The sequence below is a fragment of the Mycteria americana genome, chromosome 20 (genome assembly GCF_035582795.1).
Source record: "Mycteria americana isolate JAX WOST 10 ecotype Jacksonville Zoo and Gardens chromosome 20, USCA_MyAme_1.0, whole genome shotgun sequence".
NCBI classification, from domain to species: Eukaryota; Metazoa; Chordata; class Aves; order Ciconiiformes; family Ciconiidae; genus Mycteria; species Mycteria americana.
This window is the reverse complement of record NC_134384.1, coordinates 5,558,436-5,586,360: the sequence shown is the minus strand read 5'-3', so window position 1 is coordinate 5,586,360 and position 27,925 is coordinate 5,558,436. Positions and strand designations below refer to the sequence as shown.

The 27,925-nt window shown below is 49.2% G+C and overlaps 1 protein-coding gene across 1 annotated transcript; it reads left to right on the top strand.

Annotated features, from left to right (window-relative positions):
- The first annotated feature begins 3,703 nt into the window (after positions 1-3,703).
- On the top strand, positions 3,704-27,696 carry C20H6orf89 (chromosome 20 C6orf89 homolog). Its single transcript, XM_075521590.1, has 8 exons — positions 3,704-3,784; positions 7,406-7,613; positions 8,892-9,057; positions 23,721-23,875; positions 24,213-24,334; positions 25,621-25,747; positions 26,448-26,571; positions 26,973-27,696. Exons 2-8 carry the CDS (start codon positions 7,425-7,427, stop codon positions 27,056-27,058), a joined length of 969 nt encoding a protein of 322 aa, XP_075377705.1. The 5' UTR covers positions 3,704-3,784; positions 7,406-7,424; the 3' UTR covers positions 27,059-27,696.
- Positions 27,697-27,925: the final 229 nt, after the last annotated feature.

The following is a 27,925-nucleotide window of genomic DNA, read 5'->3' as shown; positions in this document are numbered from 1 at the left end:
TCTAAACAAGCACGTGTCACAATTTCCAGGTTTTTTTTCTTTTTACAGCTCGATGCGGAGAACTATATTTTTGCAGAGAAGGGAATGCAGACTAAATAAGAATACAAGTCATATTTTAGTATTTTTATATATTACGTGTCTTGCCTCGTCCCCCAGCAGTTCAACAGATGTATTTAAAGACTGCGCTTGCATGCAGATTTGGGGGAAATAATTCTGCTCAGATGGGTTTGCTTCTTGTTGCCATTATTATTTATATGTATATTATGGCAAAGCGTAATAGCCGGTTTCTGCTTTACAAAAATATAGTGAGAAGAGTTGGTTTTCTAATAACACTATATATTAAAAATACATATATATAATTCTGAATGTTTCTGACGGTTATAGCTCAGCTTTCCAAGGAAACAAGGCTAAAGAGCTCCTGATGTCCGTGTACACGTACCTGGTTTCTCTTTCCCTGCTCCAAACAGCTTTGGAGTCCACGGGCTCCGACGGGTAGCGATTGCAAAGCTATGAGACTTAGCGACTTCTGTGTGAAAAAAGGCCGGAGTAACTGAGACTAATTAACGTCCCCATGGATGGAAAAATTGCAGTTTAAGTTTAGTCTTTATCGGACAATGCCCAAATCTACCCAGGAGAGGCCTGCACCGCGCAGAGCCAGGCGAGAGCAGGCTTTCTTGGTCCTGCTGCTCACAGAATTACCCCTTTAGAGGGGCCAGCTCTCTGCGACAGCCAGCAGCGCTCAGTGGAAATGATGTTGATTTGCAGATGGAGATGCACGGAGATCACTGACGGACCAAGCTCATGCTCAGAAAAAAACAGGGTTATGGGCTTCACCAGGTAGGGTACAACTTTGCAATGACGCAGGAATTTCCAAGTCTTTTAGAGATGATTTAGCTCCTCTGCACGCCCCATCTCGGTGCTCCAGCCCCTCTGTACCACTAAAGCTCCCATTCCCTAACCCTCTTCCCCCAGCCTGCCCCAAGCCATCCTCCCTTGGCTCTATCGTTAAAAGACTTTAATTTCTTAACGCAATATAGTTATACTCCCATTCCATGCTGATTTCTCTTTACCATATTTTGTTATAAAAAATTTTTACTGCTGGAGCAGTGGGAGCAGCCTGAAGACCGCAGCTCCTCAGGAAGAGTTTATGTGGCTCAGTTCAGGGCTGTGCCTGGATTCGGTATTCCGGGTATCTAACAATGGCTTTTTTTTTTGTTTGTTTGGGCCCATCTTCACTATTTCTGCTTTGCTGTTTTATCTTAAAATAATATAAATCCAAGCACACTTTGCAAGTCTGGTCCATGATAAGAGAAGCACCATTTCAGCCTGCTCAACCCAAAAAGGTTCTTTTTTTACTGGGTCCGCAACGGTTCCCAGCTGCATGACCCCATGCAGAGGAAGACGCTGCTTTGCCGAGCGGTAGCAGGATTGCCCGGGAAAACGTTTTTATTTTGCTTGCAAAAGAAAAAGGGGCTGAGGTCGCCGAGGCTGAGCTCTCCCATTAGATGGCAGCAAATGCAGCGATACCTTCAAACTGTGCAATATTTGTGCTGCAAAGACAGACCGGGGAGCTTGAACAGGGCCCGAAAGAGGGATCTGCAACAGAAAAAGCTCCACAGAACAGCAGGCAGAACGAAACGTCTGTCTTATTCCCCTAGAAATCAGGTTTGGAAAAAAGGATTGAGTTTGTGCCCAAAGGTGTTGCATAAAACAAGCATCGCTCCGCTCCCAACCTCCCCTCCAAACTTGGAAATGAATTTTTCATTGCCAGGTTGAGAGAAACGCCAGGAAGGCAATGAAGCATGTTGGAAAACATGGTCAGCGCCTTGCATTTGAAAGCATCTTTCACTTTCAATAATTCATGGTCCCAGCAAACATTCCCACTCCAGCATCAAAGGGACCGCTCATTTGCAAGCTGTTAAACGCATGCACGAGTATTTGGAGGAGGATCAAGGGCTGCGATATTAATAGCAACGGGGAAACGCATATTTGTTCAGACCACAGGAATTTTTTTTTCAATCAGGTTGTTTCCCTTCGAGCTGTTTGTAATTCCTCAAGGTGCTCCACAAGAATTAGAGGAGCTGCCCCAGCCAAGCCAAGATTGCAGACGATCTCAGATACCAGCCCAAAGTCAGCAGGCGTTTACCACCGTCTCGCTTTGATGCGTCCACCTTGAGAGCAGAGAATCCGGACGAGGTCCTGACAAGTTGGAACAAATCGTCGGCCAAAGCTTTTAGTACCCCAGCCACCGGGTCTCGGGTCTCGCCTGGAATTTCACCCATTCCCCTTGAAAGGCAGTGAAATCAAGACGTGGAGACGGTCCCGCTTTGTGCACTGGGATTGACGGGGCAGGAAATTCAAACCTGATAAGAGGAAGTACTTTTTCTCGTAATGTTTAATTAAACTGCAGAATTCATCGCTGCAGGAAGTTGTTGAGGCTGAGAACTTAAACAAGGCTGAAAAGGGACCGGAGAGATACCAAAAATGCCCATTACAACCAACAGCTGTCTCTGAAAATGCATTTAATTGCAATTAAGGACTGAAGCCTGTGTCTGCGAGCTGGGTGAGGCTGAGGCCCCTTGCTCCTGCTTTCTTCCCAGCTTTTCATGCCGGGGGTGGCTCTGGGGACCTCTCTTTGCTCTGTCTCCCAGCCCTTTACTCCTGGAAGCCTTTCCTACACTTTTTAGGGCAGCGGCATCTTTCTTCTCCCCCCGTTCCCCAATACCCACCCTGTGCATGGTCACTGCTTGTTGCTTCAGCTGCGGGAAGGGGCATCCGTGCCCCCATGGGGGTAAGTGGGGTTCAGGGGGACACTGGATGGGTCTCCTTGGGGGAGCACAAATGGAGCTCAGCGGAGCAAATGGAGATAAATGGGACCGATGGGGCTGCTGTAGGGTCTGGGGGGGCTGTAGGGGGTGATGGGTGGGTGCTGTGGGGGGATGCTGGGGACTTAGGGATGGAGGGGGGTCTCATGGATGCTGTGGGATCTGGCTATCAAAGGATTTGGGGATGCTGTGGTTTCCGGGGGGGGGGGGGGGGGGGGCAGGGGAGGGGGTAGGTGTCTCAGGGGTGCTGTGGGCTCCAGCAGGTGCTGGGGGGGGGTCTCTTAAGGTTACTGGGGGGGAGGGGAAGGGTGCTGGGGGTTCAGGTGGGTGTTGGGGGGGGTCTTAAGGTGTTGGTGGGGGTCTGAGGGTGCTGGGGGCTCAGGTGGATGCTGGGGGGTCTTAGGGTTGGCAGGGGCGTGTCTGAGGGTGCTGGGGGGGGTGCCTGAAGGTAATGGGGGGATCAGGCTGGTGCTGGGGGGGCGGGTGTGAGGGTGGTCACGGACTCAGGTGGGTGCTGGGGGTCTTAGGGTTAGCAGGGTGGTGTCTGAATGTGCTGGGGGCTCAGGTGGGTGCTGGGAGGGGGGGTCTGAGGGTGCTGGGGCTTCAGACAGGTGCTGGGGGGGCTGCGGGCAGTCATGGACGGAGGTGGGTGCTGGGGGGGTCTCAGGGACACGGGGGGGGGGGGGGCTGTCTCCGTGTTCTGGGCTCAAATGGGTGCTGGGGGGTCTCGGGGAACTCCGGGCTCCGGTGGGTGCTGGGGGGTCTTGGGGCCACCGGGGGACGTCCCGGGTGCTGGAGGGTGCCCGGGGCCGCCCCAGCCCGGGCCGGGCCCTGGCGGAAGCAGGAAGCGGCGGGGCGGCCCGGCCCGGCCCCTCGGCCCCCCGCGGCCCGCCTCCATCGCGGGCGGGAGGAGCCCGGAGCCGGGCGGCGGAGCGGGGCAGCCGCCGGGCGGTGCCGGGGTGAGGCCGGGGGCGGTTGCGGGGGGACGGGGCGGGGGTCGGGGGGGCCCGGAGCAGCGGGGCGGGCGGGCCGCGGCCCCTGCGGTGGGCGCAGGCCTGGGGGGGTCTCCGGGCCTCAGCGAGGCCCTCGCCGGGCGCCCAGCTGCGGGGGTGGGGGCTGTTTTCTGCTTCAATTTATTGACTTTTTTTTTTTTTTTTTTTTAAAAAAAAGGCCCTGTCTGGAGCTCCTCTGCCTCCGAGATAAATAAGGGCGATGGCGTGGGCCTGCGGTGGTGGGGTGCAGGTCCCTCTCCGGAGGGTTTTTAGCCCAGGGCTGGGGCCTGACCCCCCTGAGCAGGGCCAAGGGAGGCAGAGAAAGGGCGTTAAAGCGGATGAGAATGGTTTTGTATTTATATCGCTATTTCAGGGTCTCCAGCGAGGCGAGCAAGCTTTCCCTTTTAAAGACTCCTCCGACAGCGTTTCTCTCTAAATACTTCGCTTTCTAAAGCCCGGCTCCAAACACCCCGCCGGGCTTCGGGTTTGCGGGTAGGACTGGGCGCTGGGGTGGAAACCCTTCAGGCTGAGAACCAGCTCTATTTATATTTGCAGAGCGCGCTGTTTATTCCTCCTAGGGTGCTGGAGTTCATAAAAAAAATAGCACTAACATATGGGTTCCCTAGTTTAAAAGGCCTGTCTCTGAGAGGTTGCTGTGTGGAAGGAATAAGACTCACTCAGTATGTGCGTGTGACGGCGAAGTGGGTACAGTAGTCTGTTGTTATTATTTTGCCGGTTGTACTGTGGTGATAGGAAGGGAAATAATGGCTTGTTATTTGTTTTTTAAGGCCTCATTTACTCTCAAAACAATGTGGGAGCGTAATGCCTTATTTCCTAGCTGAGGACATGGGTTACTGTTGAGTTTGTCAAGGAGCTGTGTTGGGTTTTTAATGTCTGTGACTTGCAGGGGTTGTTTTCAAAGGTATTTGCTCAGAGTTGAATACAAATGCAGAGGGGGGAGAGCTGGGATGTATCTTGGTGTTTTATCGTAGTAGGATGCTTGTGCTGTTTGGAAAGGTGATTTGGGAAATCACCGTGTTTGACAGCATTTCTGTAGGGATAAGTGTTTCAAGTGGTTCCAGGCAGATTCTGCAAGCAAGGGAAGCTCGCTGAATCTGCTGGAATTCGGCACGGGAGAGCTTCACAGGCAAAAGCTTTGGCACGCAGGAGCCAGAGGAAGCTAGATAACCTTTCAGACCATCTAGCGCACCAGTTGCAATGTCAAGGCAACTAGAGTAATCATAAAAGCTGGGGGGGAAAAAAAGGGCATTTAATATCCTGCAGATGTGCTGGCTCTTGCTTGTTATATGAATCAGGGTATTACATAAATGAAAGAGTTAGTAAAGCAATGTATTGTTTTTATAGAGCCAAGTGCATGCCAGGTGCTTTACAGATGAGAAGAAAAGGTCCCTACCTTGGAGAGCTTACAGTCCATAATGAGATATTATTGATCAGACCTGCTTTGGGGCAGCTTTGCTAGCCCATGGGACTGCTCAGGTGGTAAGATCTGGGACAAATATTTGCATGGAACGCAAGGAATGTCGGTAGAACAGGGCCAGGAGCTAATTAACCTGGCAATGTAGTGCAGCATGTTCTCATTGCATGCTTGGGGTTAGGTTTTAATTTGGCATTTTACTCTTTTGGTGTTTCTAAGGCTGTGGCTAGAAATTTGACGCTAATGTTAATATAACCTCTGACATTAGCTGCTTGAATTGGATGCTTAGGCAGCTGCTGACCAAATAAATAGGGGTTATTTTTCAGCCAGATAATTTTCCTGATCTGATTCACCATGTGACCACATAAACAAATGTGCAAGAGCAGAACAGGGAGTTGGTTTTGGGAGGAGAGGGGCAATTGCTGAAGCTGGTAGTCCTCTTGAAAAGTGGGGTTTTTTTCTGAAATGACACCCTAGCATTGCAGGAAAAAAGATATTAAAAATGCCAGTGCTTGAGTTCTGACTTGTAGGAACCCATGGTTTAGGGGGAGAGCTGTCGGCCAGTTCTTTACAGGCAAATCAGATTTCAAGTTTGGTTGCCTAACAAGAGAATCTTATTTCTTGATACATACATACATACGTTTATGGCTGATTTGTCCTGTGGGAGCAGCCAGAACAAGTTACAGCAGAGCAAATCTAAGTTTAGGTAGCATGTTACGCAGTGCTTGTCAGCTTGTTCTCAAGTGAGCAAAACGGATCTGTGCTTTTAAAATGCAGGTTGTGCTGTGAGGTGTGTGCAAAGAAGACCCGTGTAAATCGTTGTACAGTTCTTGCAGTACAGCGACAGACTTCGCAGAGCAAGGTGGTGAATTGGGTGAAGCAGCACGCAGGATTCGCGAGCTGGTTCCTGGTGTCAGGCGGTACTTTGGAGCAAAAGGGGGACAGGGGCCTGATTTCCATTTTTCAGCTGTGAGCTGGGTGTATTGGTCGTGCTTCTTGTGTTTTTACATGATGGGCCTCAGTCTGTGCTTTCAGGGCAATGCGTTGCTAAACTGTGTCTCTCCAGAAAGAGTTTTGGTTGTCCCAGTTTGATGCAGGGTAGAGTTTTTCCAGCTCAGAAACAAGCAGCAAAGCAAGACCTCACAGATGCTCCCTTTCTCCCAGCAGTGTTTGTCCGAGGCTAAATATTTGTCTAACAATGGGATTCTCACATTGGCAGCTATTAGCTTGTCCAGCAATTTCTTTGCATCTTTTCTTCAGCTCATCTGCTGCTCTTGGTATCGCGAGGCTCTGCCTTTGTGGCAGACAGGGGGAGTGGTAGAGGAACACGTTTCTTTTTTTGGCATCTGACTGTTGATCACTCATAGGTGTGTTCTTACAAGCTTCCCCATTGAAATTTCACGGTGAGAAATAATTTGCTGTCAAATGCCATTTTGTCTCTGTCTCGCCTGCACAATGCAATTCTTGCTGCGGTATTTACGTATGTGGCATTTCTGCATGTGAATGACCTGCAGGCAAACTTTCAGAGGAACTAGAAGCTTTTGTTGCCTGCAGAGCATGCTGCTATCACGTTACGGTTACTCAATAATCAGTTGGCCTGGACATTAGGTTGCGAAAATGTAAACAAATTGTAAACTGTTGAACTTTGCCCCACGCGTACTGCTTATTTCTCTGTCCTGTTCTTATTGCTGACAGGGGATTTGGTGAGAACAAATCTACGTTAAAATAAGCGACTAAAATTATAGCGCAGGAGAGCTTAGCTTGGCTACTGTGTGTGATGATCAGCTTTGTATTGCTGGCTCTTGTACTTGGTGAGCAATCGCTTTATGGGACGGATTCATTTGGAATAGATGAATAAATGGCGTTTCATTGATTTCTGGGAAGCTTTGTTCATTTACATAAGCTGCGAATCTCAGCCGGTTCTTCTCTTGTCAGGAAATTTCACGGCTTCTTTCAGTTCCCGGGAGATATTGAACCAGCAGAGACTATTAGGACTGCAGCTAAATTTGCCTTTGGCTGCGAACAGGTTTGCTCCAGAGGAGCCTTCCTTCTTGCCTAGACGTTGCAACGTTCCTGTGATCTCTCTGCACATGCTGGTGTTGAGCTGTACGGCTGGAGTGTGTTTTCTGTTAACGTTCTGAATCTCTCCGCAGGGATTTTTCATCGGAGGCCATGGAGCTTTCGGCCAATGAGCTCAGCATTTATGACAAGCTATCCGAGACGATTGATCTAGTGAGGCAGACTGGCCACCAGTGTGGGATGTCAGAAAAAGCCATTGAGAAATTCATCAAGCAGCTCTTGGAAAGAAACGAACCCCAAAGGGGACCTCCGCGGTACCCTATCTTAGTGGCTCTCTACAAGGTAAGATGTCTTTTGTGTGTGCACAGACTGTTTGAGGGTCAGAAGTTCCCCTTTTGCACCTGAGCCTTTTATTTCCCATTGCATTTTCTTGATGAATTTTTTCGAGTTCTTTATTTAAAAAGCTGTGAAGCGTAGCTTCCTTCCTTTGTCCCATGAGCTGGTTTGAAAACAGAAGACAGCTGACCGAGATTTGAAATTGCTCATGTGTGTTGAAAGTTTAGCATGTCAACACCTTCCTCTCCTTAAATTATTACAGAATGAGACTTGGATTGATTCTTCAGGCAAAGATTCCCACTCTCAGAACCCTCAGTGGAAATGTGAGGAAAGAAGGAGATTCTTAATGTTCAGGGTTGAATAATGAAGAGATCCAGGTTCTGTTTCTGACCCTGTCACAAGCTTCTACCTGTCTTTATTCTCCCTCTAGTCTCTAAAATAAATCTGTTGCCATGATGCTTGATGCTAGAAAACTGTTTTGAGACCCTTAACTAAAAGATGCTGTAAAAAGTTTTGCAAAGTGGGTCAAAGGATGCTATTGTTAGGTAGGTTCGAGATGTTTGCTACAGGGATGAAAAACTTCCCACTGGCATAATATTCAGTAATATTTTAGTGTCATCTTTACAAAATCATCACGATGGTTTCTATTTAGAAAAAAATTCAAGCTTTCTTCCTCATGTCCTATAAAAAGCTGTAAAATGAGTCAGGAGAACAGGAAACTGGAAATTTGAACTTTCAGCTTCTGTTCTGGTTTTTGCTGTTGATCCACTTTGACTTTGGCCAGGGGGAGAAATGCGTCATGTCATCTCTTTAAGGCTTATTTGGGATTCCGGTATGGAGGAAGGAGCTGGTGCCAACTCTGCCAAAGTGTTTCGAGGCTTGATGGATGTTTGCAAAAAGCCTTGAAAACCTTGTGTAAGAGGAATGGCAGAAGTGCAAGCTTTTATTTGATTAGGTGGGAGGAATCGGAACTATCTGTAGATAATCCTCATTGCTCTGGTGCTGGCTTATTAGCAGTGCTAAAATATATGAACAGAGTTGTGTGGCTTGGGTTTGAAGGCTGTTTAATTTTGTCCTTGGACAGCCCTAACAATAAAACTGAGCGACAACTCTGTGTACGTAAATAGCATTGCAGTTGAAGGAGGAGCCGCAGCAAAAAATTTGAGTGTTCATCCTACAGCGCACAGCCACAACCCTTTGATACCAGCGAGAAGGTGTGTCCTGTTCTCAAGACACATCAGCTCACTGCAGTATAATTAATTATGGGCCTCTCTTCTCTCGCAGGGCCTGCTCACGCTGGGATTGGTCTTGCTGACTGTTTACTTCGTGATCCAGCCGTACAGCCCACTGCCGCCTGAAGCTCCGCTCTCCAGAGCCCAGGCCTGGGGCTCCCTCGTCGGTCACATCCGGCTGCTCTCTCTGCCCATTGCCAAGAAGTACATGCTCGAGAGTAAGGAAATTATTTCTCTGCTGTAGCATAAGCCTAGCAAGAAATACCAAGTTAAATACCAGCCATGCGAATCATTTGAGTGTCTCCCTGGGCACCAAATAACAACTGTGCTACTGGCATGGCACCATGGTTTTCTCTTTTCCTACCACTGTACTTAAAAATAGCATCTTGAATTCTAGCTAGAGCTTTTTCCCTTCCATTCGTTGGGGCTGAAGCGTATTTTATCTCTAACTTCATAATTTTGTTCTTGCACATTCTCTTTTCCTTGCTTTTAACACCTCGGGTTTTTTCTTCCACAAGACTTTCCCTTCCTCTAAAAATCTCTCCAGTTCTGAGAATCATACTGAGATAGCTATGCTGGGTAAATGTCACCTTTTTTATTTTTTCTGAGTAAGCAGGCAAGAACAGTTTGTCAACCAAATCTTGATATCTGTGAGCAAATGTAGAAACCTCAACATGTGACCTGGGTTTAAGGAAAAGTAGTTTTTGCCAAGTGGCATATTGGGAAAGGAGTGTGGGCCTGAGAGCTATGGTGTTTATAGTAGTTAACGTAACGTTAAGGGTAATGTGTGTGTGAGGAAGCTAGATAAGTGGCTCCCTAATGAGGCGGTCCCATCATGGGAGAGGAACATAATAGATTTTCCTAGACTGGCATAATAGAAATGGAAAAGTTTGAGTATTTCTCATTCTCAGTTAATAATTTCCACTGACTTAGACAGGCAAATGGGTGTAAGCATGGGCTCTCCCTCTTTGATAAAATACAAAGAGTGTCAGTAATGATAAAGCTGTGAATTATTTTGAGCAGGGACATGGCACAATGTTGATCGTCTGTCGGCTCACTGTAAAAACAAACTCCTGTATCCATGCCCTCAACGGATTTATATTTAGCTTCGGCAGCTCATTGTGTTGGAGTTGTCTGTTCTGGCTCCGACCTTCCTGCCGTAGCTAAAAAGAGCGCCCTGAAATGCCAGCGCCGTTCTGCGTTTTCTCTGCGTGTCTCCCTCTCTTCCGCTGACACGTGGGATTTCTGTTGATTGGGGTTCGTATGGGTGGGACAGGGTATCCCTCATTGTTCATCTCCTTCCTTAAACACTGGGATCTCTCACAGGGAGGAAAAAAACAAAGGCGAGGAGATGGCTCTGATAGCTACTTGACATTAGTAGCCTGCTTATCTAATGCATTTCAGCGTTGACATGAGTCTGTGCATGCCCCTCTGCTTCTGTATGGAGAAGGAAACCAATGGGAACTTTAATGCCCGTGTTTATTCAGTGAAATTTTGTTCAGAAAGTTGACGGGTTCTTCCTTCAGATGCCGTAGGGCCCCCTTGGATGGGGAGAGCCCAGGGAGGTTCCTTGGGACAGCAAAAGGTTTCTAGGACAGGGGCTGCCTGAAATCATGAGCGTCTTGCTGTGAAGATAATAAGAGTAGGAGCAAATCTGGGCTACTGATGGGAAAACCAGCTGAACAGGGAGGAGGCAGGGAAACATCCAAAGGAGCAGGGGAGAAGGGAAGGGAAGGATGGATGGGTGGATGGATGGATGGATGGGGAGAAAGGATGCGAGGTTGTTTAAATGCATGTAAAATCCCTCATGCCTCCGTGAGTCCCGGAAATCTTCTGAAGTGATGAGCATTAGGGTGGTTAGCAAGCCAGTTCTGGGGAAAGGAGGGGAGGTACAGAGGGGACGAGGCAGTTCCCGCTCTGTTTTTCCAACAGTAATAGGTTGTGGTGGAAACCACAGCATGTCCCAGTTAACAGATTCGCTAGGGATGGCTGGGGTAACCTTGATATTGCCTCAGCAAAAGGAACTGGACTAGACCCCGACTATTGGAATGGGAGAGTGCAGCACCCAGGCTGAACCTTGGCTGGGTTCCTGTGGGAATCCCTCGTGTCCTGGCTTCCCGGCGGGCAGCTGCAGCCACTGGGGCTGTCCCAGCGTCCGGCTGTCCCAGCAGCGCTGGTGTCAACTTCATGACTTGTTGCTGAGCGGACCGTGGTAAAGCCATCCGGCAGGGATCCGGAAGAGGGAGTTTCATGGCGTGGGGCTGAGTGGTCTCCTGAGCTCTCTTTCAGCCCTGCCTTGTGCACGATGTAACGTTTTGCCCTTAATTTTGGCCTTGTGGTCTGCTGAAGGGAAGGGGTAAAGCTACATCTTGCCGTCCTGTTTGTTGATGTGAGCGTAAGGCCGGGAGGTCTTGCAAGCAGGTCTAGCATTCTCCGGTGCATGCTTGCATAGGAGAAGGCACCGTGCAAGGATACTGAGTGGCAGAGAAAAACACTAACCAAGGGACTTGACGTACAGACTCCTCTTCCTTTCTCTGTGTAGATCCTGGTAGATGAATTTTTTGAGGGGGCTGAGGATGAAACTTGGAGCTTTCTGTGCTCAGGCACCAGTTCAAATCCAGCTCGGGCTGTTCTTGTTGAAAGCCACCTGTTAGCAGTTTGGAGGCTGCCTTGGCCCACCGGCAGTGCTGGCAGACTTCCCCCGGCTGCACCGCCCAACGTGGTGCGGACAAAGCCCGGCTGTGGCGAGCGTGGGCGCATGGGTGGTCCGGTTTGCTTCCTCTGGGCCCGAAGCCGCATGGGCAGGCAGGGGCAGCCTGCCTGCATGGGGCTGCGGTCTGGGGCTGTGCTGTCCCTCCTGAGCCTGCTCGGGGAGTAGTGGGCCCAGGGCAGGTTTCCTGTCTCCAGGATTGCAGGTTGGAGCCTGGTCCCCTGGTAGATGTGGGCTGAGCAGCCAGGCTTGTGTTGCAGAACAAGGGGAGCTCGGATGCCTGGTTTCCCCTGAGATCCAGAGCCTCACATTAGAGTGGTGGTGAGGCTTTGGGAGGATTAGGGGTGCAGGATACTGCTCCCCTCTCCCTCCGGCTCAGGGTGACCTGCCTTCACTCTCACCTTCATCCTCGTCCCTCCCACCCCAAGAGCCGTGCCGTGGGTGACAAGGGCTGCCTGTCTGTCGGTGGCTGTGGGTGGACCTTTGAGCGGCCGAGGTGAGGAGCAGTGTCCCCAAAGCGCTCTCTTGCGTTGAGTTTGTAGGAGTAGGTCCAAAGTAAATTTCCTTTTTGCCTGTCTCTCTGCTCTGTTGCTTGCCCGCTTTCTCCCCCAGATCAATTCCCATATTAAAACTAATGTTCCCACCCTTTGTTTCTTCAAAGCTGACTCTTAGACCCTTGGGTTTGGCATCCATGCGTCTCTTTCAGCTGTTTTCCCAGGGCTAGGAACCAAGGTCCCTTCAGTTGGGGAAAAGTTCTGCGGAAATGTGGTTTGCATTTGCTCTTCCTGAGCTCATGTTTACGCAGAGCTTGTGAAAGCCCCAGCGCTGGGTCACACTGCCTGCTCCGGGCTGGAGGAAATGCTTCTCACCATTGCAGCGTGCGGCTGTTAGCTGGGTAGATCAGCGCTTCACGTAGTCCCCGGGGAGGGGGATGGGTTTGCAGACCTCTGGGCTCTACCTGCTATAAGGAACACAGTGGATTTTGGGTGGGCATATGGGTTAACTCAAGGCTTTCTAGTGCTGTTCTGAGGGGATAGTAGGGCCTGTGTAACCTGGATTCATTTCTCTTCTCTGACATAGGGAATGACTTGTCCACCCCAGCCTCTGTGTTTCAGTTCTCTGGTGCAAAGTAGGGGTACGAGTACTTCCCTCTCCCCTGCAAGCATTAGGAAGTAATATAATGAGCTCTCAAAGTCTGTAGTAATTGGAGCCAAATGAAAAGGGGTTTTCTCTTTTTTTTTTAACAGTTTTAAAACCACAATGGTGGTCACTCTACCTGTTTTTTTTCAGTGGTTCTTCCCTTCACAGCTGTGTGACATCCTTATAGCTTTGTTAATAACTAAATATGAATTTTGATGTCAGCTGGTTGATAACTGTTCCCTGCCGGCCACACAGAGCAACGACGTGATGAGCAGAGCATTAAGCTGCTCTCACATTAACTTGTGTGTCTGCCCATGGTAAGTTCAGTCCTTGCAGCTCAAAAACCTCAGCGGAGTGGGTCAGTCAGTGGCAAACAGGCTCTCGTCCAACAACATGACAATTTGCACGTTGTACTGGTAGCAGGGGTTTGTACTGACCTCAAGGAAAATCCAACTTTGCTTCTAATAATGAGACCCGGTCCTAACCGCATGTATCCTACGCAGTTCAAAATCAACTGGATCAGTAGCTGCTCAGCGCCCGTAAAATCAGGTGCAAACACACACTTCGGAAAAAGGATCCTGTGCAAGTTACCCCCAGCTCGGAGAAGACTCCTTGTGTTTAAAAACTCCCTTTTGCATAGACCAGAAGGGCTAAAATCATGTTCATTGGTTTTATACATAATCTATTTTAGAGGAAGGAACCCTGGTGGAGGAGCAGCGTTTAAGCAACACCTTGTAAATGGCCTGTCACTGTCACATCCCAAGGCCTGCCGGGTGCCAGAGCTATTTGTAGGGATGGGTCGCAGCAGGCTGGGTTACTGGGAGAGGACAGCAGCCTCTGCCTCTTGGCTGGCCACCTTCGATTTAGCTGGAGGCTTGCCTTGGCACCCGGCCAGGTCCTAGCTTCTTTCTCATCTTAACCCTTTGCAGGCAGCCTGCAATGGGCCAGCCGCAGCCATGTTTCTCTCCGCTTCTCGCACTCCTCTCCTCCCCTCTTACTGTAGCCCTGAAGTGCATTTATCCTTGGCGCAGCTCCGTGCAGAAAGGGAGCATCCAGCACGCCTGTCTTACACGAGAGGGGACTTTCTGCTTCCTGAGCTCAGTGTGGGCTGAGCACCCAGGTATTCAGCCAGCCTTTCCCCATGGGTTTTGCAGCCCACGCTGCATCTGACCTGCTGGGTTCAGTGATGCACGAGCCCGAGGAATATGGGCCTGCTCTGAAGGAAAGGGTTGCACAAGAAGGCTGCTTGGGAGGTAAAGCAGGGTCTGATTTCTAACTTCTTGCTGCCTTCAGCATGGCCCTCTCCTCTTGCTTGCAAAGGATCTTTTTTTTTTTTTTTTTTTCCTAAGCAAAGTCTAGCTGGATTGCTCCTGTGTTCGTGCGTATTCTCATGCACCCTCTCTGGGGGCTGGAGGGTTTTGAGGTGTACGTGAGCGTGGTGTGGGTTGCAGCGCTGTGCAGGGCTCTCTCCCATCCCCATGCAGCTGTCGGTTTATCCGCTCTTTGTGTGCGTGTGTAAACAAGCCTTTCAGAATACAACCTGAGAGTGACCAACAGACACCTGTGTTGGCTCATTCAAAGGGGAAAAAAAAGGATGACTCTGCAGTGCAGGGTGGTGCCAAGCTGTTTTCATATACCACTTTGCTTTGGCTTCTGTTCAGCCCGTGGACTATTTATTTGGATTTGCTGACAGTAAACTAACTCCAAATCATTGTGGTAATCTGGAACATGAAAAACCTCTTCCTTTTGCTTCTATATTTTGATGCCTCCAGAATTTCTTGTTTCCTCATTTGCAGAGCAAGTGAATTCTCGCTTTGGGTTTGCTTCCCTGGAAAGCGAGCGAGTGTGCCATACGTGCCCTGTTGCAGAGGCGTTTAGCAGCCTGGCAGAGCCCTGTTTGCACTAGTGACACAGGCACATCAAACCTTTTACAGACTCAAGCCACTGTCAGGCAAGTGGCAGCAACTGGGAGGGATTCGCTTCAAAAGCGTGCTGTTCCTCTGAGCCAGATTGCTCATGCAGACGCTGCCGGAGCAGCACAAGCTGCCTTCTAGGGTACGGAAGCAGAGGTGCAGGCTGGAGTGGATTTTGGAGGCTTTCCTGACAGCTTGGTCCCTGCCTTTGGTTTTCTAGCTTGGTAGGTGCAGACTTCTGGAAATAATGCTCTTTCGCCCCAATGGACTGCAAGTTCCTCTTGGGCTAGGCTGAGCAGACTTGATTTCACAGTGTCTCGTTGGACCAAAATCATTTTTGTGCTTTGCTAGAGATTGATTAATCATCCTTCAGTTGTTTGACCAGCCGTTACCCATTAGTGAAATGATGAGTAGTTCTTTGAGCTGTTGACTTTTTACCCAGAACAAAAATAAGGGTTTCTTGATGGGTTTATTTGTAGCTGTTATTTTGTTGCAAGCTGTTCCTGAAAATGCTAGGATCCAAACTGGGAGGTACTTTCTTCTCCTGGCATAAATATATTCAAAATACTCAGAGTGACAAAAAAGTTCAATATAAGAAAGAGGTGAGGATCTTGTGCTGAACAGGGACCCTCTTTGTAGTATATATTTAAAACCCCACTGTGATGCGTTCCTTAATCAGGACATCCACACTGTAATTAATAAGCACTCCTTATGATTCCTGTCTGACTTACTCAAGAACCCATCAGTGTAGCCTGACTTTGACGTGACATTATAAATGATGAAATTCATTTTCAGCCCAGTGAAAAATTTCAGCAAGATGGAGCTTGGGAAATGTTGCTTTTGCAACAAAGAGCTCCAAATGTCTCCTCTGAACTGTGCCACACAGTAACTACAGAGCTCCTAATTTCTGTATCTATAAAGTAAGAACGATGACATTTACTCATGTCATAGGCTGTGACTGTGAATTGATGTCTGTAAATTGCTTTGAGTTTTTTAAAATACTGTTTTATCTTTCTGTAAGGTCTGGGAAAGAGGGCGTGGTGATAAGCACATATAGTATATCCTGTTGCAATGACATAGCGCAAGCTATTGACTCGAGGAGTATAGTATCTATAAGTCTGCAGTGGTCCCAACGTGGCAAGTGGCTAGTCGTATCTTAGGAGCAAGAGCAACCTGGCTTGCATGTTCTTTGGCTGTCAAAGCAATAACAGTAGGTTATGAGCTGCGGCTTCACTTTAAGGTTAAGGGCTAGACCTTGCAAATCCCTGTCCTTAAAATAATGGAAAACAGCACTGTAAAATCCAGCATCTGGAAGCTAGATATTTCCAACTGGAGGGAGAGCTGCAGCCCTTCTGTGGTGATGGTAATTGGATATCAAGAGCACTGAGGATCTCATGGCCCCTTCGTCACTGGGAATCTTACAGGTGGGATTGAATGACTCTTAAAAAGCTCTGCCCTATGCCAGCTGTAAGAACCAGCTTGTAGTTGGGCTTTTGCTATGAAAATGAGTGGAGGAGCTAGGTATCCCACAGGCTGTCAGATGCACGTCTGTAAAGGGCCCCTTCGGCCAAGGGGAAAGTATGGTTGCGGACAGCAGAGGGTAGGCTGAGGTCTTAATCCCTTCCTTTAAAGGGTCTCTTCAGATCCACCTTGAAAAATTCCCCGACTTTTACAAATGTGCAGCTGTAGGGAGACATTGTAAACGTGGAGATCGGCCTCTTCTCATTGTTGCATCTAGCACGTAGGAACGAGGCTGTGGCTGTCAGTGCAGTGCCACAAATGAGTCACTGCGTCGGGCCTGGGTGAGTCCACCTCCATCCTGAGCTTACATTTGAATTGGCCAATGTAGAGTTGGTCATGCTTTTTGAGAGCCCTGAGGTTTACCTGCTCCCCTACCCTGATTACAAGTATTTTTGTAGTTCTTGATGATATGTTGGATCCTGTGAGGGACAATCCAAAAGTGTTGTGGGTGTTAATGAACATTTGCAGCCAGGCTTGTACAGTGGACCTACGAGAAAGGACAGAGAAATGTCTTGTGAATATTCAGGGCACGGGCCAGTCTTTCTTGAGAACCCTGAGTTCATCCTAGGCTTGCTGAAGTTGCTTGACTGCTCCTAGCACTGGTCCCTAGTGAGGTATGTGGTGGGACTGGGGAATAGCGTCATCCTCAGAAAAGAGGAATTGGGAACCAACCTTTGCAGATCGTGGAGCTGCTTAGTGCGTTAGACAGCCTTCTGGGGAGCTTGCTTCTAGTTATTGTGGGTGATGGTAGCAACAACCTATAAAAACAGAAGACCTGGGGGGACTGTGAAGTCCCGGGGGAGTCCCCCTTCTCCTGAGCCAGACTTTTCTGTGCAGACTTAGCTGTCACTTGCCTGCTGGAGACTTCTTCAGCCTTGCAGTCCTGAGCGCTGGGGAGCAAACCAGCTTGGTGGGGAGCCAGTAAGCTGCCTCAGCACCTGCAGTTCTACATGCAGGAGGTTTTAAGTTTTCAACACTTCGTTAGGGTCAGGAGCAGCCCTTGGCTCCTTGCATATTGCTGGAGCAAAAGGTCCCCCTGCTACAGGGCTTCCCTTTGAACCTGCTGCAGTGGCAGACTGATATTTCGCCCTCCCTATGGTCCCTAAAGAGAGCAGGGCTGTTGCTGAGATCCTGCTCTCAGATCTACATGGGCAAGTTTCCATAAGTTTTATTGCTTCACTGCAACGGGCAGAAGGAGGGCCAGGTCTTCTCAGTAACCTCTTAGCTTCCAATCTGGTCGTCCACACCCAGCATCTCTGGGGTTGTGTGCACACACGCCTCTCTAGTGCTGGGGACAGCCAAAAAACTTGGGAGATCCTCTGTGAAAATGGCCAAGAAGGGCGGGGTACTCATTTTAAATTGATTGTAAATTGAAAATTATTTTTCTGCATAGTGGAAAGTACAGTCATAAACTCCTTCTAGCATTAATCATAGATGTGTTTTAAGGAAAGTTGTTATCTCTCTGTGCTGTGTTAGCAGCTGGAAGTCCCCAGCCCTGGCTCTGCTAGGAGTTACCCTGACACAAGGGAGGAGACAGCTCTTGTTCTGGAGAACTGTTAAAGCATAAAAGTAAATATTAGGTGGGTACGACTGATGGGGAACTGAGGTTCTGCTTAACAAACTGAAGGCTGCTCCTCAAAAAGGGGTGAGAAAGCACAAGCACAGAGGAGAGGTTAGTTGGGACTGGCCCGCGCTTCTGTCGCGTAATGGATAGTTGTACGTGTCGATACTACAGCTGCTTTCCTGCACTCAAACTCCACAGGGATAATTGCACACGCCCAGCACTTTAACATTTGAATGCGAGTGGATGGGACCATCGTGTGACGGCTGCACGTGATGGTTGCACTGGGATGAAGAGTGCATCTTTCTTTTCAATCTCCGAGCAGACTGTGCGTGCGCACAGACAGCGCAGTCGACTTAAACCAAAATAATCCCCCAGGGTGTCTGGACAGGGTGATAATGTAAAAGGAATGCAGGGAGGGTAATCGAAAAAGAGAATAAGCATCCTCGGTAAAACTCCTGCTCTGGTCCCCAGTGTGCAGTTGCGTGCCCTCTCCTCTGCGCGCCATCTCTTCTCCCTCCCTCCCTGGCAAGGGCAGGCGCTTCTCACTGCCCGTACTTGTCATGCCAGTCACACGCGTGCTGGTGCACAGACTAACACCCTCAACAATAAATCTAAAAGATTAATTACCAAAAAAAAAAAAAAAAAAAAATCCCACAACCCCACTTGCGGCATTTGAAATGCGTCTCAACCGTGCTCCGCTTGGGTTATTCATGGGGAAAAGAAATAACCTCCTGAATCGAGCAATTGAGAATGCAAATATCCCAGCCTAGCTCAAAAGAGGAATGGAGCTCTGTACTGTCAAGCTGATTAGCATCCCGTTACGTGGGGTACTGCCCTGAGCCCAGAGAGAAAATTTTGGGACAACTGTGCTTAACGCTCTGGGATGAGGTTTCTAAGTTTTGCCCAGAAAGAAATTATAGTTTTGCTACTCCCTGTATGATGAGAGACCATAAGATATCACAGAATCACAGAATCACAGAATCATATAGGTTGGAAAAGACCTTTAAGATCATCGAGTCCAACCATAAACCTAACACTGCCAAAAACCATCACTACACCATGTCTCTAAGTACCTCATCCAAACGTCCTTTAAATACCTCCAGGGATGGCGACTCAACCACTTCCCTGGGCAGTCTGTTCCAATGCTTGATAACCCTCTCGGTGAAGAAAAATTTCCTAATATCCAGTCTAAACCTCCCCTGGCGCAACTTGAGGCCATTTCCTCTTGTCCTATCACTTGTTACCTGGGAGAAGAGACCGACCCCCACCTCTCTACAACCTCCTTTCAGGTAGTTGTAGAGAGCGATGAGGTCTCCCCTCAGCCTCCTTTTCTCCAGGCTAAACAGTCCCAGCTCCCTCAGCCGCTCCTCATAAGACTTCTGCTCCAGACCCTTCACCAGCTTCGTTGCCCTTCTCTGTACGCGCTCCAGTACCTCAATATCCCTCTTGTAGTGGGGGGCCCAAAACTGAACACAGTATTCGAGGTGCGGCCTCACCAGTGCCGAGTACAGGGGCACAATCACTTCCCTAGTCCTGCTGGCCACGCTATTTTTGATACAGGCCAGGATGCCATTGGCCTTCTTGGCCGCCTGGGCACACTGCTGGCTCATATTCAGGCGGCTGTCAACCAACACCCCCAGGTCCTTCTCTGCCAGGCAGCTTTCCAGCCACTCTTCCCCAAGCCTGTAGCGTTGCATGGGGTTGCTGTGGCCCAAGTGCAGGACCTTGCACTTGGCCTTGTTAAACCTCATACAATTCACCCCAGCCCATCGATCCAGCCTGTCCAGGTCCCTCTGCAGAGCCTGCCTACCCTCCAGCAGATCAACACTCCCACACAACTTGGTGTCGTCTGCAAACTTACTGAGAGTGCACTCGATCCCTTCGTCCAGATCATTGATAAAGATGTTAAACAGAACTGGCCCCAACACCGAGCCCTGGGGAACACCGCTTGTGACCGGCCGCCAACCGGAGTAAACTCCATTCACCACCACTCTCTGGGCCCGGCCGTCCAGCCAGTTCTTTACCCAGCGAAGAGTACACCCGTCCAAGCCATGAGCAGCCAGTTTCTCCAGGAGAATGCCGTGGGAAACCGTGTCAAAGGCTTTACTGAAGTCTAGATAGACAACATCCACAGACTTCCCCTCATCCACTAGGCGGGTCACCTTATCATAGAAGGAGATCAGGTTGGTCAAGCAGGACCTGCCTTTCCTGAACCCATGCTGGCTGGGCCTGATCCCCTGGTTATTCTCTACATGCCGTGTGATAGCACTCAGGATGATCTGCTCCATCAGCTTCCCCGGCACCGAGGTCAGGCTGACAGGCCTGTAGTTCCCCGGGTCCTCCTTCCGGCCCTTCTTGAAGATGGGTGTCACATTCGCTAATCTCCAGTCAGCAGGGACTTCCCCAGTTAGCCAGGACTGCTGGTAAATGATGGAAAGGGGCTTGGTGAGCACATCTGCCAGCTCCTTCAACACTCTCGGGTGGATCTCATCAGGCCCCATAGACTTGTGAGTGTCTAAGTGGTGCAGCAGGTCACTCACCATTTCCCCCTGGATAATGGGGGCTCCAGTCTGGTCCCCATCCCTATCTTCCAACTCCAGGGGCTGGGTACCCATAGAACATTCGGCCCTGCTAATAAAGACTGAGGCAAAGAAGGCATTAAGTACCTCAGCCTTTTCCTCATCCTTGGTCACTGTGTTTCCTCCCACATCTACTAGGGGCTGGAGATTCTCCTTAGCTCTCCTTTTGCTGCTAATGTATTTGAAGAAGTGTTTTTTGTTGTCTTTTATAGCAGCAGCCAGACTGAGCTCTAGCTCAGCTTTGGCCCTTCTAGTTTTCTCCCTGCACAGCCTCGCTACACCCCTGTAGTCCTCCTGAGTTGCCCGCCCCTTCTTCCAGAGGTCATAGACTCTCCTCTTTCTCCTCAGTTCGAGCCAGAGCTCTCTAGTCAGCCAGGCCGGTCTTCTTCCCCGCCGGCTCGTCTTTCGGCACCTGGGGACAGCCCGCTCTTGTGCCTTTAGGACTTCCTCCTTAAAGAATGTCCAGCCTTCCTGGACCCCTTTGCCCATAAGGGCTGCCTCCCAGGGGACTCTGTCGACCAGTCTCCTAAACAGGCTGAAGTCCGCCCTCCGGAAGTCTAAGGTGGCAGTTTTGCCGACCCCCCTCGCCGCTTCTCCACGTAACAAAAACTCTATCATTTCATGATCGCTCTGCCCAAGACAGCCTCCAACCATCACATCACTCACCAGTCCTTCTCTGTTGGTGAACAAGAGGTCCAGCGGGGCACCTTCCCTCGTTGGCTCACTCACCAGCTGCGTCAGGAAGTTATCTGCCACACGCTCCAGGAACCTCCTGGACTGTTTCCTCTCTGCTGTATTGTATTTCCAGCAGACATCCGGCAGGTTGAAGTCCCCCACAAGAACAAGGGCTAGCGATCGTGAGGCTTCTCCCAGCTGCTTATAGAATAGTTCATCTGTCTCCTCATCCTGGCTGGGGGGTCTGTAACAGACTCCCACCACAATATCTGCCTTGTTGGCCTTCCCCCTGATTCTGACCCACAGACACTCCACCCTATCATCACCATCATTGAGCTCTAAACTATCCAGACTCTCCCTGACGTATAGGGCTACCCCACCACCTCTCCTGCCTCGCCTATCCCTCCTGAAGAGTTTATAGCCATCCATCGCCGCACTCCAGTTGTGCGAGTCATCCCACCATGTTTCTGTGATGGCCACCATATCATAGTTTTCCTGACGTACAATGGCTTCCAACTCCTCCTGCTTGTTGCCCATGCTGCGTGCATTGGTGTAGAGGCACTTCAGCTGGGGTGTCGTCCGTGCCTCCTTCATAGAAGAACACCCCTTGCGTGCTTTGAGGCATTTCACTGGTGTTTCCCTCTTGGCTCCCGTTGCCTCAGTATCCCCTGGCTCAACTCCGCTCGACTTCGGCTGTGCCCAAGCGTACCCCGTGCATCTCGAGGACTCAGGCCGACTGTCCTCGCTGTCAGCCGCTCCCTCCAACCATGGCACGTCGCCCCTCAGCTTCTCTCGGGCAAGCCTGATATTATCCCCCTCCCCCTATGTTTTCTTGTTCTCTTCATGGCGACTGCCCTTCCTCTGGTGAGATCTGTCAGCCTTTTGTTTCCTGTCACTGACCAGCTGTTTTTTGTGAGTTGAGTTTTTTTGTTGTTGTAAAATTGAAGCTTTCTACAAGCAGTGGAACAAAGATTTTCTTTTTTCTCTTGTGAGCGGGGAGGGAAAGTACGTTGGAGCAGTTTCTCATGGGAGTGGGACTTCTGCTTGCAATAAGGATTTTACACTTTGTTTTGCCTTTTTACCTCTTTCCCTGAAAGCAGTGTAGACGCGTCTTCCAGAAAGACTAGGAATTATATCCTGATCCCTTTCAGTTCACATCCCAGCAGTAGGGTGGGAAATGCAGCATTTGGGAGTTGACTGGAGATATTTAGAGAGAAAAAAAGCAAAATTAATCCCAGTCTGCTCCTTGTTGTTATGTCCCAATGAAGCTAAATCCTCTGTAACGTTCCTCATTGTCGGTTGCAGATGTCGGAGGGAAAAATCAAAACAGGAGCTTTCCTATTAAGTGCTGTTCACCAGTTATGACCCATGTGCGGGAGGGTGAGCGTGGCTGGAAACCACGATGGCAGTAACAGGCAGGCTGTGTGCAGGTTTTTCACCCCTAAAAAGCTGCTGTGCATCCTTGTTTCCCAACTTCCTTTTTCAGCCAGGTTTCACTGTCTCTTCCTTCTCCCCTTTCCCATCCACTCCGTTTCCCGAGTGGGTGGCCTGCAGTCATGTCCAGGAGACATGGGCTGTGTTCACACGTGCTGGCACCGAACGGGGCGGGTGGGCCTGTTGCGAGGGACAGATCTCTGGACGTTTCGTGTGAAGTGTGTCCCAGGCCTTGGGTTTTTCTTAACTCACCCCAACAGATCAGGTGTTTGGGTGGGTTTGCTGACACTGCCTGAGTTAAACATCTCCCCGTTGGATTAAGGCTGCAGAACCAGGGCTGTGACTGCCACAAAATTAGAGCCGTGTCCTTTAAGCATGGCAGCTGCTCCTGCGGATCCTTTAGCATAGAAATACGTGGGGCATTCAGCATTATCGGCTCTTGTCCTTTTCATTCAGTGCTGCAACAGGTCTCTTCTGTTAATATTTACTTACTCTTTTTGTGCTGGGAGGGCTGTTAAGTTGGAGGAGGGAGGCAGGATATAGGCATCAAGGAATGGTTTCCTGTAAAAATTGAATTTTTGAAGATGTAAACATATGCAGTGTTCGTTGTAGGCCAGTTCAGCTGATTGTGGTGTAACAATGATTTCTGGAATTTAAAATGGATATAGCTGTAGTCAAGGGGTTCCTCATGCTGGGACTTTTCTCCCAGTTTCATCTCAAGTCAATGCATGGGATGAATGAAAACAGCAGCAGGACATCTTGGTGAAATCCCACGTTCCCCAGCATCTTCTACACATCAGACTGGGCAAACTTTGAGTGCGACAGAGTCTTAGTTAACACAGAGGTAAAGGGGAGGGTAGTGATTTTAGGAATGTCTTAACAAGGTTCATGGCACCAGTGCTAACGACGGTAGAGTTACTCTTTTCAACCTGGATCTTTTTTGTCTTCTGGGTGTCTCCTTGATAACATGTTGGGATTGCTCTTTTGCTTGTGGACTTCTTTCAATTTAATTGCGCTATATATGGTGGTTGCGATCCTTCTATTGATAATGAAAGGGCAACAGCCTGTATGCCTCATATGTACAGAGAAGTGGAATTTCCATAAAGCTCTCCCATTTCTCACAACCCCGAGCTGTATCTCCAAAATCTTCAGTCTGTGCTGGAAATGTTCTGTGATGAGTTCCCTGCCCTGGTGAAGCTTGCTCTTTTTGAGTAACTTACAGCCATGGGAAGCTATAAGAAATCTCAGTGTTTCATGTTAGGGATAATGAGTTTGTCATCGAGTCTGTCTCCTTTCCATTTCATTTTTGGTCTTATTAAACAGGTTTCTCTTGTTTCCTCCCAAGAATGCCAGGACTGGTGGGCAGCAGGTTGCAGACAGAACACTTCCACGCTTCCTGCAAACTGCACAGTCTGTTCTGCTGTGAAAAGCCTTCAGATAGTGACAGACTTCGGAGAACTATCAGAAAAGCTCCCGAGGTCTCAGCCTTTTCTAATCAAGGTAATGCATGGATTTGTAAGGCTGGATGATTAGTCCAAACTCTTGAATAGCACCAGCCAAAGACCCTGTCCAGTATTTTCAACCACAAGCTCAAATTGCTGATTGAGGTAGAATATATATCTAAGAAGACATTTAGCCCCAGTTTGGGGCTTTGACATCTTTGTCAGGGGGTGAGGAGCTCACTGCAGCCTTAGCAAGTTGGTCCTCTGGCTAATTATCATTGTGGTTGGAAACTTAGCCATCTAGATGGCTGTCACTCTTGGGTGTTCTTTGGCGGGATGGAAATGGGAGTGGGGAGGAACCCTAGGTGCACAGCTTTTGTTTTGTGTCGTTTAAGACAGGGCAGCATCTCTCCTATGAAGAACTGAAGCATTTTCAGTCCCAGGATCCAGAACTGGCAGAAGTTATAATAGAAGAAAATTCAGCTGAATTGTGGAGCTGCCCATTTTTCTTTCCCTGGTGAGTCAAAGACAAACCATGTGATAGATGTGTACATCCTTTCTGCAGGGGTGCCCAGGCTTTTTGCCTATGTGAACTACCAGGAGCTTGCACGTTGCACTTTAACTGGAGGGAAGGGGAACAGGAGTGGGTTAGAGTCTTCTGTCGACCTGCTGGCACTGATTTGATCCAAGGAGAAGACTTCTGCAACTAAAAATAGAATGTTGCGGCTGGGACTTCACGTATTGCTCCCCTTACAAGTCAAAAAATATCCCAGTGACTGCTTGGTCCTGTTCTTCAGGCCATATGTTAATCATCTGGGCTGTGGTCTGATCACCTGAGGCAACTGGTTTACATTTCTAATTCCCTCTGTTTGCTCAGTGGAAATCCTCCACCATTAGTGCTGACTGAGAAGAGGTGTCATGACTTTTGTAAAACACTGAGAAGTAACAGAAAGCTAAGGGATCCTGCAATTTCTGGCTGGTCTCGTACAGGAAAAGTGGCCTACCCTAATCCTGGCCCTCTGTTAACTGTGCGAAAGCCTTTAGCGTGGCTACAAGACATTTGAACAATTCGGAGCTCTCTAAGGTTGCAGAGCAACCCAGTGTGTTAGCAAAGTCTTTTCATGTGGAGAAGAGCGAGAAGTAACGTGGGAAGGTGCCACCTGGTGTGGAGCAGGCTCCCTGGCATGTTTGTACAAGCAATGGAGCAGTGTCCACGCAGACTCGGAGAAGGGCATGGTGGAGTCTGGGCTTTGGCTAATGCTCAGATGGGATCTTCTTGCCGCACTTCTCGACCACAGCGCTGGTAGACGGATGATCAGGGTACAGAAGTATTAATCATGTCAAGCCGCTCGACAGAGATGTAAAAATAACAAGCTCCACCCTGCCTTTTCCAGTTACATTCCCTGGCCTAGAGAATAGACTTGGATTCCCCCGCCTTGCCATGTGGTTTCAGTTATGGTTGCGTACAATGCCACCTCTCTGCATCTTTTGTAATTAATGGATCCGACCAATGACTCAGATCATTTTAAGGGAAGAAGGGAGGGAAATTAAGTTTAGGCATCCATGATGATCTGTTTGTTCCCTGTTTACATGGTCCTGCTGCAGGTACTAAGAGGAAGATATGAAGGAGTACAGGTTTAGAAGCTGAGAGGTTGAATCTTGCTCCTAGGGGCTAATCTATCAGCAGGCTGTTTATCCAGCATGAATATTTGTGAAGAATTTTGCTCTTGGAAGTAGCCTTTTAAATACAAGCATTATCATTGTGTGATATTTCTTTAATATGGGTTGTTTTGTTTTGTTTAGGAACAAATCTGTGAATAAAACTCGGATTCTGCAGGAATTTTTCCCCACTTCCTCTTTGCTGTCCTTCCCCAAGACAGTGTCCCTGGAGAGCTGCTTCCTCATCCGCCATCCAGATTTGGGGAATAAGGTGAGAAATTCATCCCAGAGACATTATCTCCCTGTCTGTGAATTGTCCTCCAGAAGCTCCAAGTCTTTGGGGGATTTGCAGGACATTTTCAGCTGATACAGCCCTAAACCCTTCTGTCGGGATTGTGTCAGTTCTGTCCATCCCTGTGTAACGTGGCAGCTCAAGGTTGCTGTACTGCCCAGAAGTCGTGTCTACTTTTGTGCATGTGGTGCACCGCGTCTATCTCCTTCGGCAGTCAGAGGTGCCCGTGGGGTGTCCCAGCTCCGTTCACGTTTATGTCCTGGCCTTGCTCTGTAGCTGGGTGAGGGGATGGTCTTTTTGGGCACAGTTGGGCAGAATTAATTTAAGAGTTGCATTTTAGGAGCTGTTCCTGGCAGTTAAGTCTCACCCATTCTGAGATACCTGCCATGGAGACGTTTCACTGAAGATAGTGGCACTTCAGGCTTCTAGCCTGATCTCCTCTGTTTTCTTGTGGACTTTGGGGGTGTGGAGGGCCTGTGTTGCCTTGGACAGAAGAGGGGAGGAGGACCCTTTTGCATGCAGCTGACCTCAGCTATGATCTACTGGTAACTGGGGGGAGCAGCAAACCTGTGGTTTGCGCTGTCTCACCTTGCTGCAGGGCAGTGACTTGCCCCTTGTTTGATTAGACAGACCCAAGAAAAGCTAGGAAGGTTTTCAAAACGTTGTCCTCTCATCCTAGAGCTACAGTTTGCACAGCCTCTTTGCTGTTGGAAGTGGACAGCTCACCCTGTCTGTTGTACCTCTGGATGAGTGCAGAGGACACTGCGAGATGTTCAAGGTGGAGCTGGAAGCTGGAGATTTGGGTGAGTACCGGTGCTGTAGCATGCAGGGTCTAGGAGATCCCTTGGAGTCAGGAGACTGCTTCCAGCTGGGTCTTTTCTGTCTGACACCTGAGAAGGTGGTGTGTGCCATTACCACCTCCAAACTGGTGTGTGCCTGCTTGTAGCAGTACAGAGGAGTAATCATTCTGGACTGGGAGTTTGTGGCCCTGAAGAACAGGATACCATGAGATGCTCAGTGTAAAAACTGAGCAGTATGGGCTACACAAGACACAGTGCTCTGCCGGGTGTTACAAACCCAGCGTGTCATTGAGAGCAGTGTCTTTCCAAAGAGCTTCTGCATACCCGCATCACTTCACGGGAAATGCGAGCAGTCATTAAGCATGGATTCATCTAATATGGCCTCTTCATTGCATCTTCCAAAGGTTATGCCAGCGCAGATTACTGGACGATGAGCTTCATGGCCAAAGGGACAGAGCCGGCGGTTGTTTGTGATGGAGCTGCTAGCTAAGGATGGTGGGGTGGGAGAACAGAGCTGTTTCCAGGACAAGAAGACTTTCAGCTTTGAAGCCAAGGCAATGTCTTGAATGTGATAGAGCTGGGGCAACTGGGGCAGGCAGCTTTGCCACCCTGCATGTTTACAGTGTTTAAAAATGACTGTTTTCCTGACCCTTGAGGTAATTCTTTGCCTTTCCTCAAATGTATTTTGGGAGAAGCGCAAGCTATTTATGAACTTCCCTGTCCCCTCAGGTAAGCCCTGGGTTTGCAGCAAAGGGTTTTTTCCAGGAGCAAGAGAGGGATTTCTCAGGATGAGATTCACCTTGTGTCTTTTGTGGATTATGGCACTTCTGAAACTTCCTGGGGGGTTTGGAGTGGAGGGGGTCTGTGACATTTCTGTGTGCGTTCCTCCTGAGGAGGAGGCTTTGAGCCTGTCTTGTCGGGCCAGCTCTATAAAGGGAATGAATTGGTGATGTGTCCCGACTCCACCCCATCTCTCCATCACGTACATAGCTGTGTGCCTCAGTAGTGTGCCCCGCAAAGCCAATCTCAGCTCCGTGCTTCAGGGCCGAGATGAGCCTTGCAGCCTAAGGGCAGAGACCCTCACCCACTGCATCGTTCTTATACCAAAAGAATCTGTTCAGGCCTCTTCTTTGTGTCTTGTGATCACTCTTCTGCGGTCCTCTATCAGCAGGTTGTGAGTGAGTCAAATAGTAACTGTGCTTTTTTTTCCCCCACCTCCTTTCCTACAAAAATACTGATGCAAGTTTTAGTGGTGATGGTGCCGAGAGCGCAGTAGTTCTGGATGGCGACGGGGCTAGGTGCAGAGCAGCTCTGTACAAGTTTCATCTTCTGATTGTGCACCTAAGGCACCGGGGCT

What these genes read in the sequence shown, in the direction of transcription:
- C20H6orf89 (XM_075521590.1), top strand. Translation starts at nt 7,425, where the DNA reads ATGGAGCTTTCGGCCAATGAGCTCAGCATTTATGACAAGCTATCCGAG. An exon ending in CAAGAAGTACATGCTCGAGA is followed by an intron (nt 9,058 to 23,720) that starts GTAAGGAAATTA and finishes TTTCCTCCCAAG; the next exon opens with AATGCCAGGACTGGTGGGCA. An exon ending in CTCAGCCTTTTCTAATCAAG is followed by an intron (nt 23,876 to 24,212) that starts GTAATGCATGGA and finishes GTGTCGTTTAAG; the next exon opens with ACAGGGCAGCATCTCTCCTA.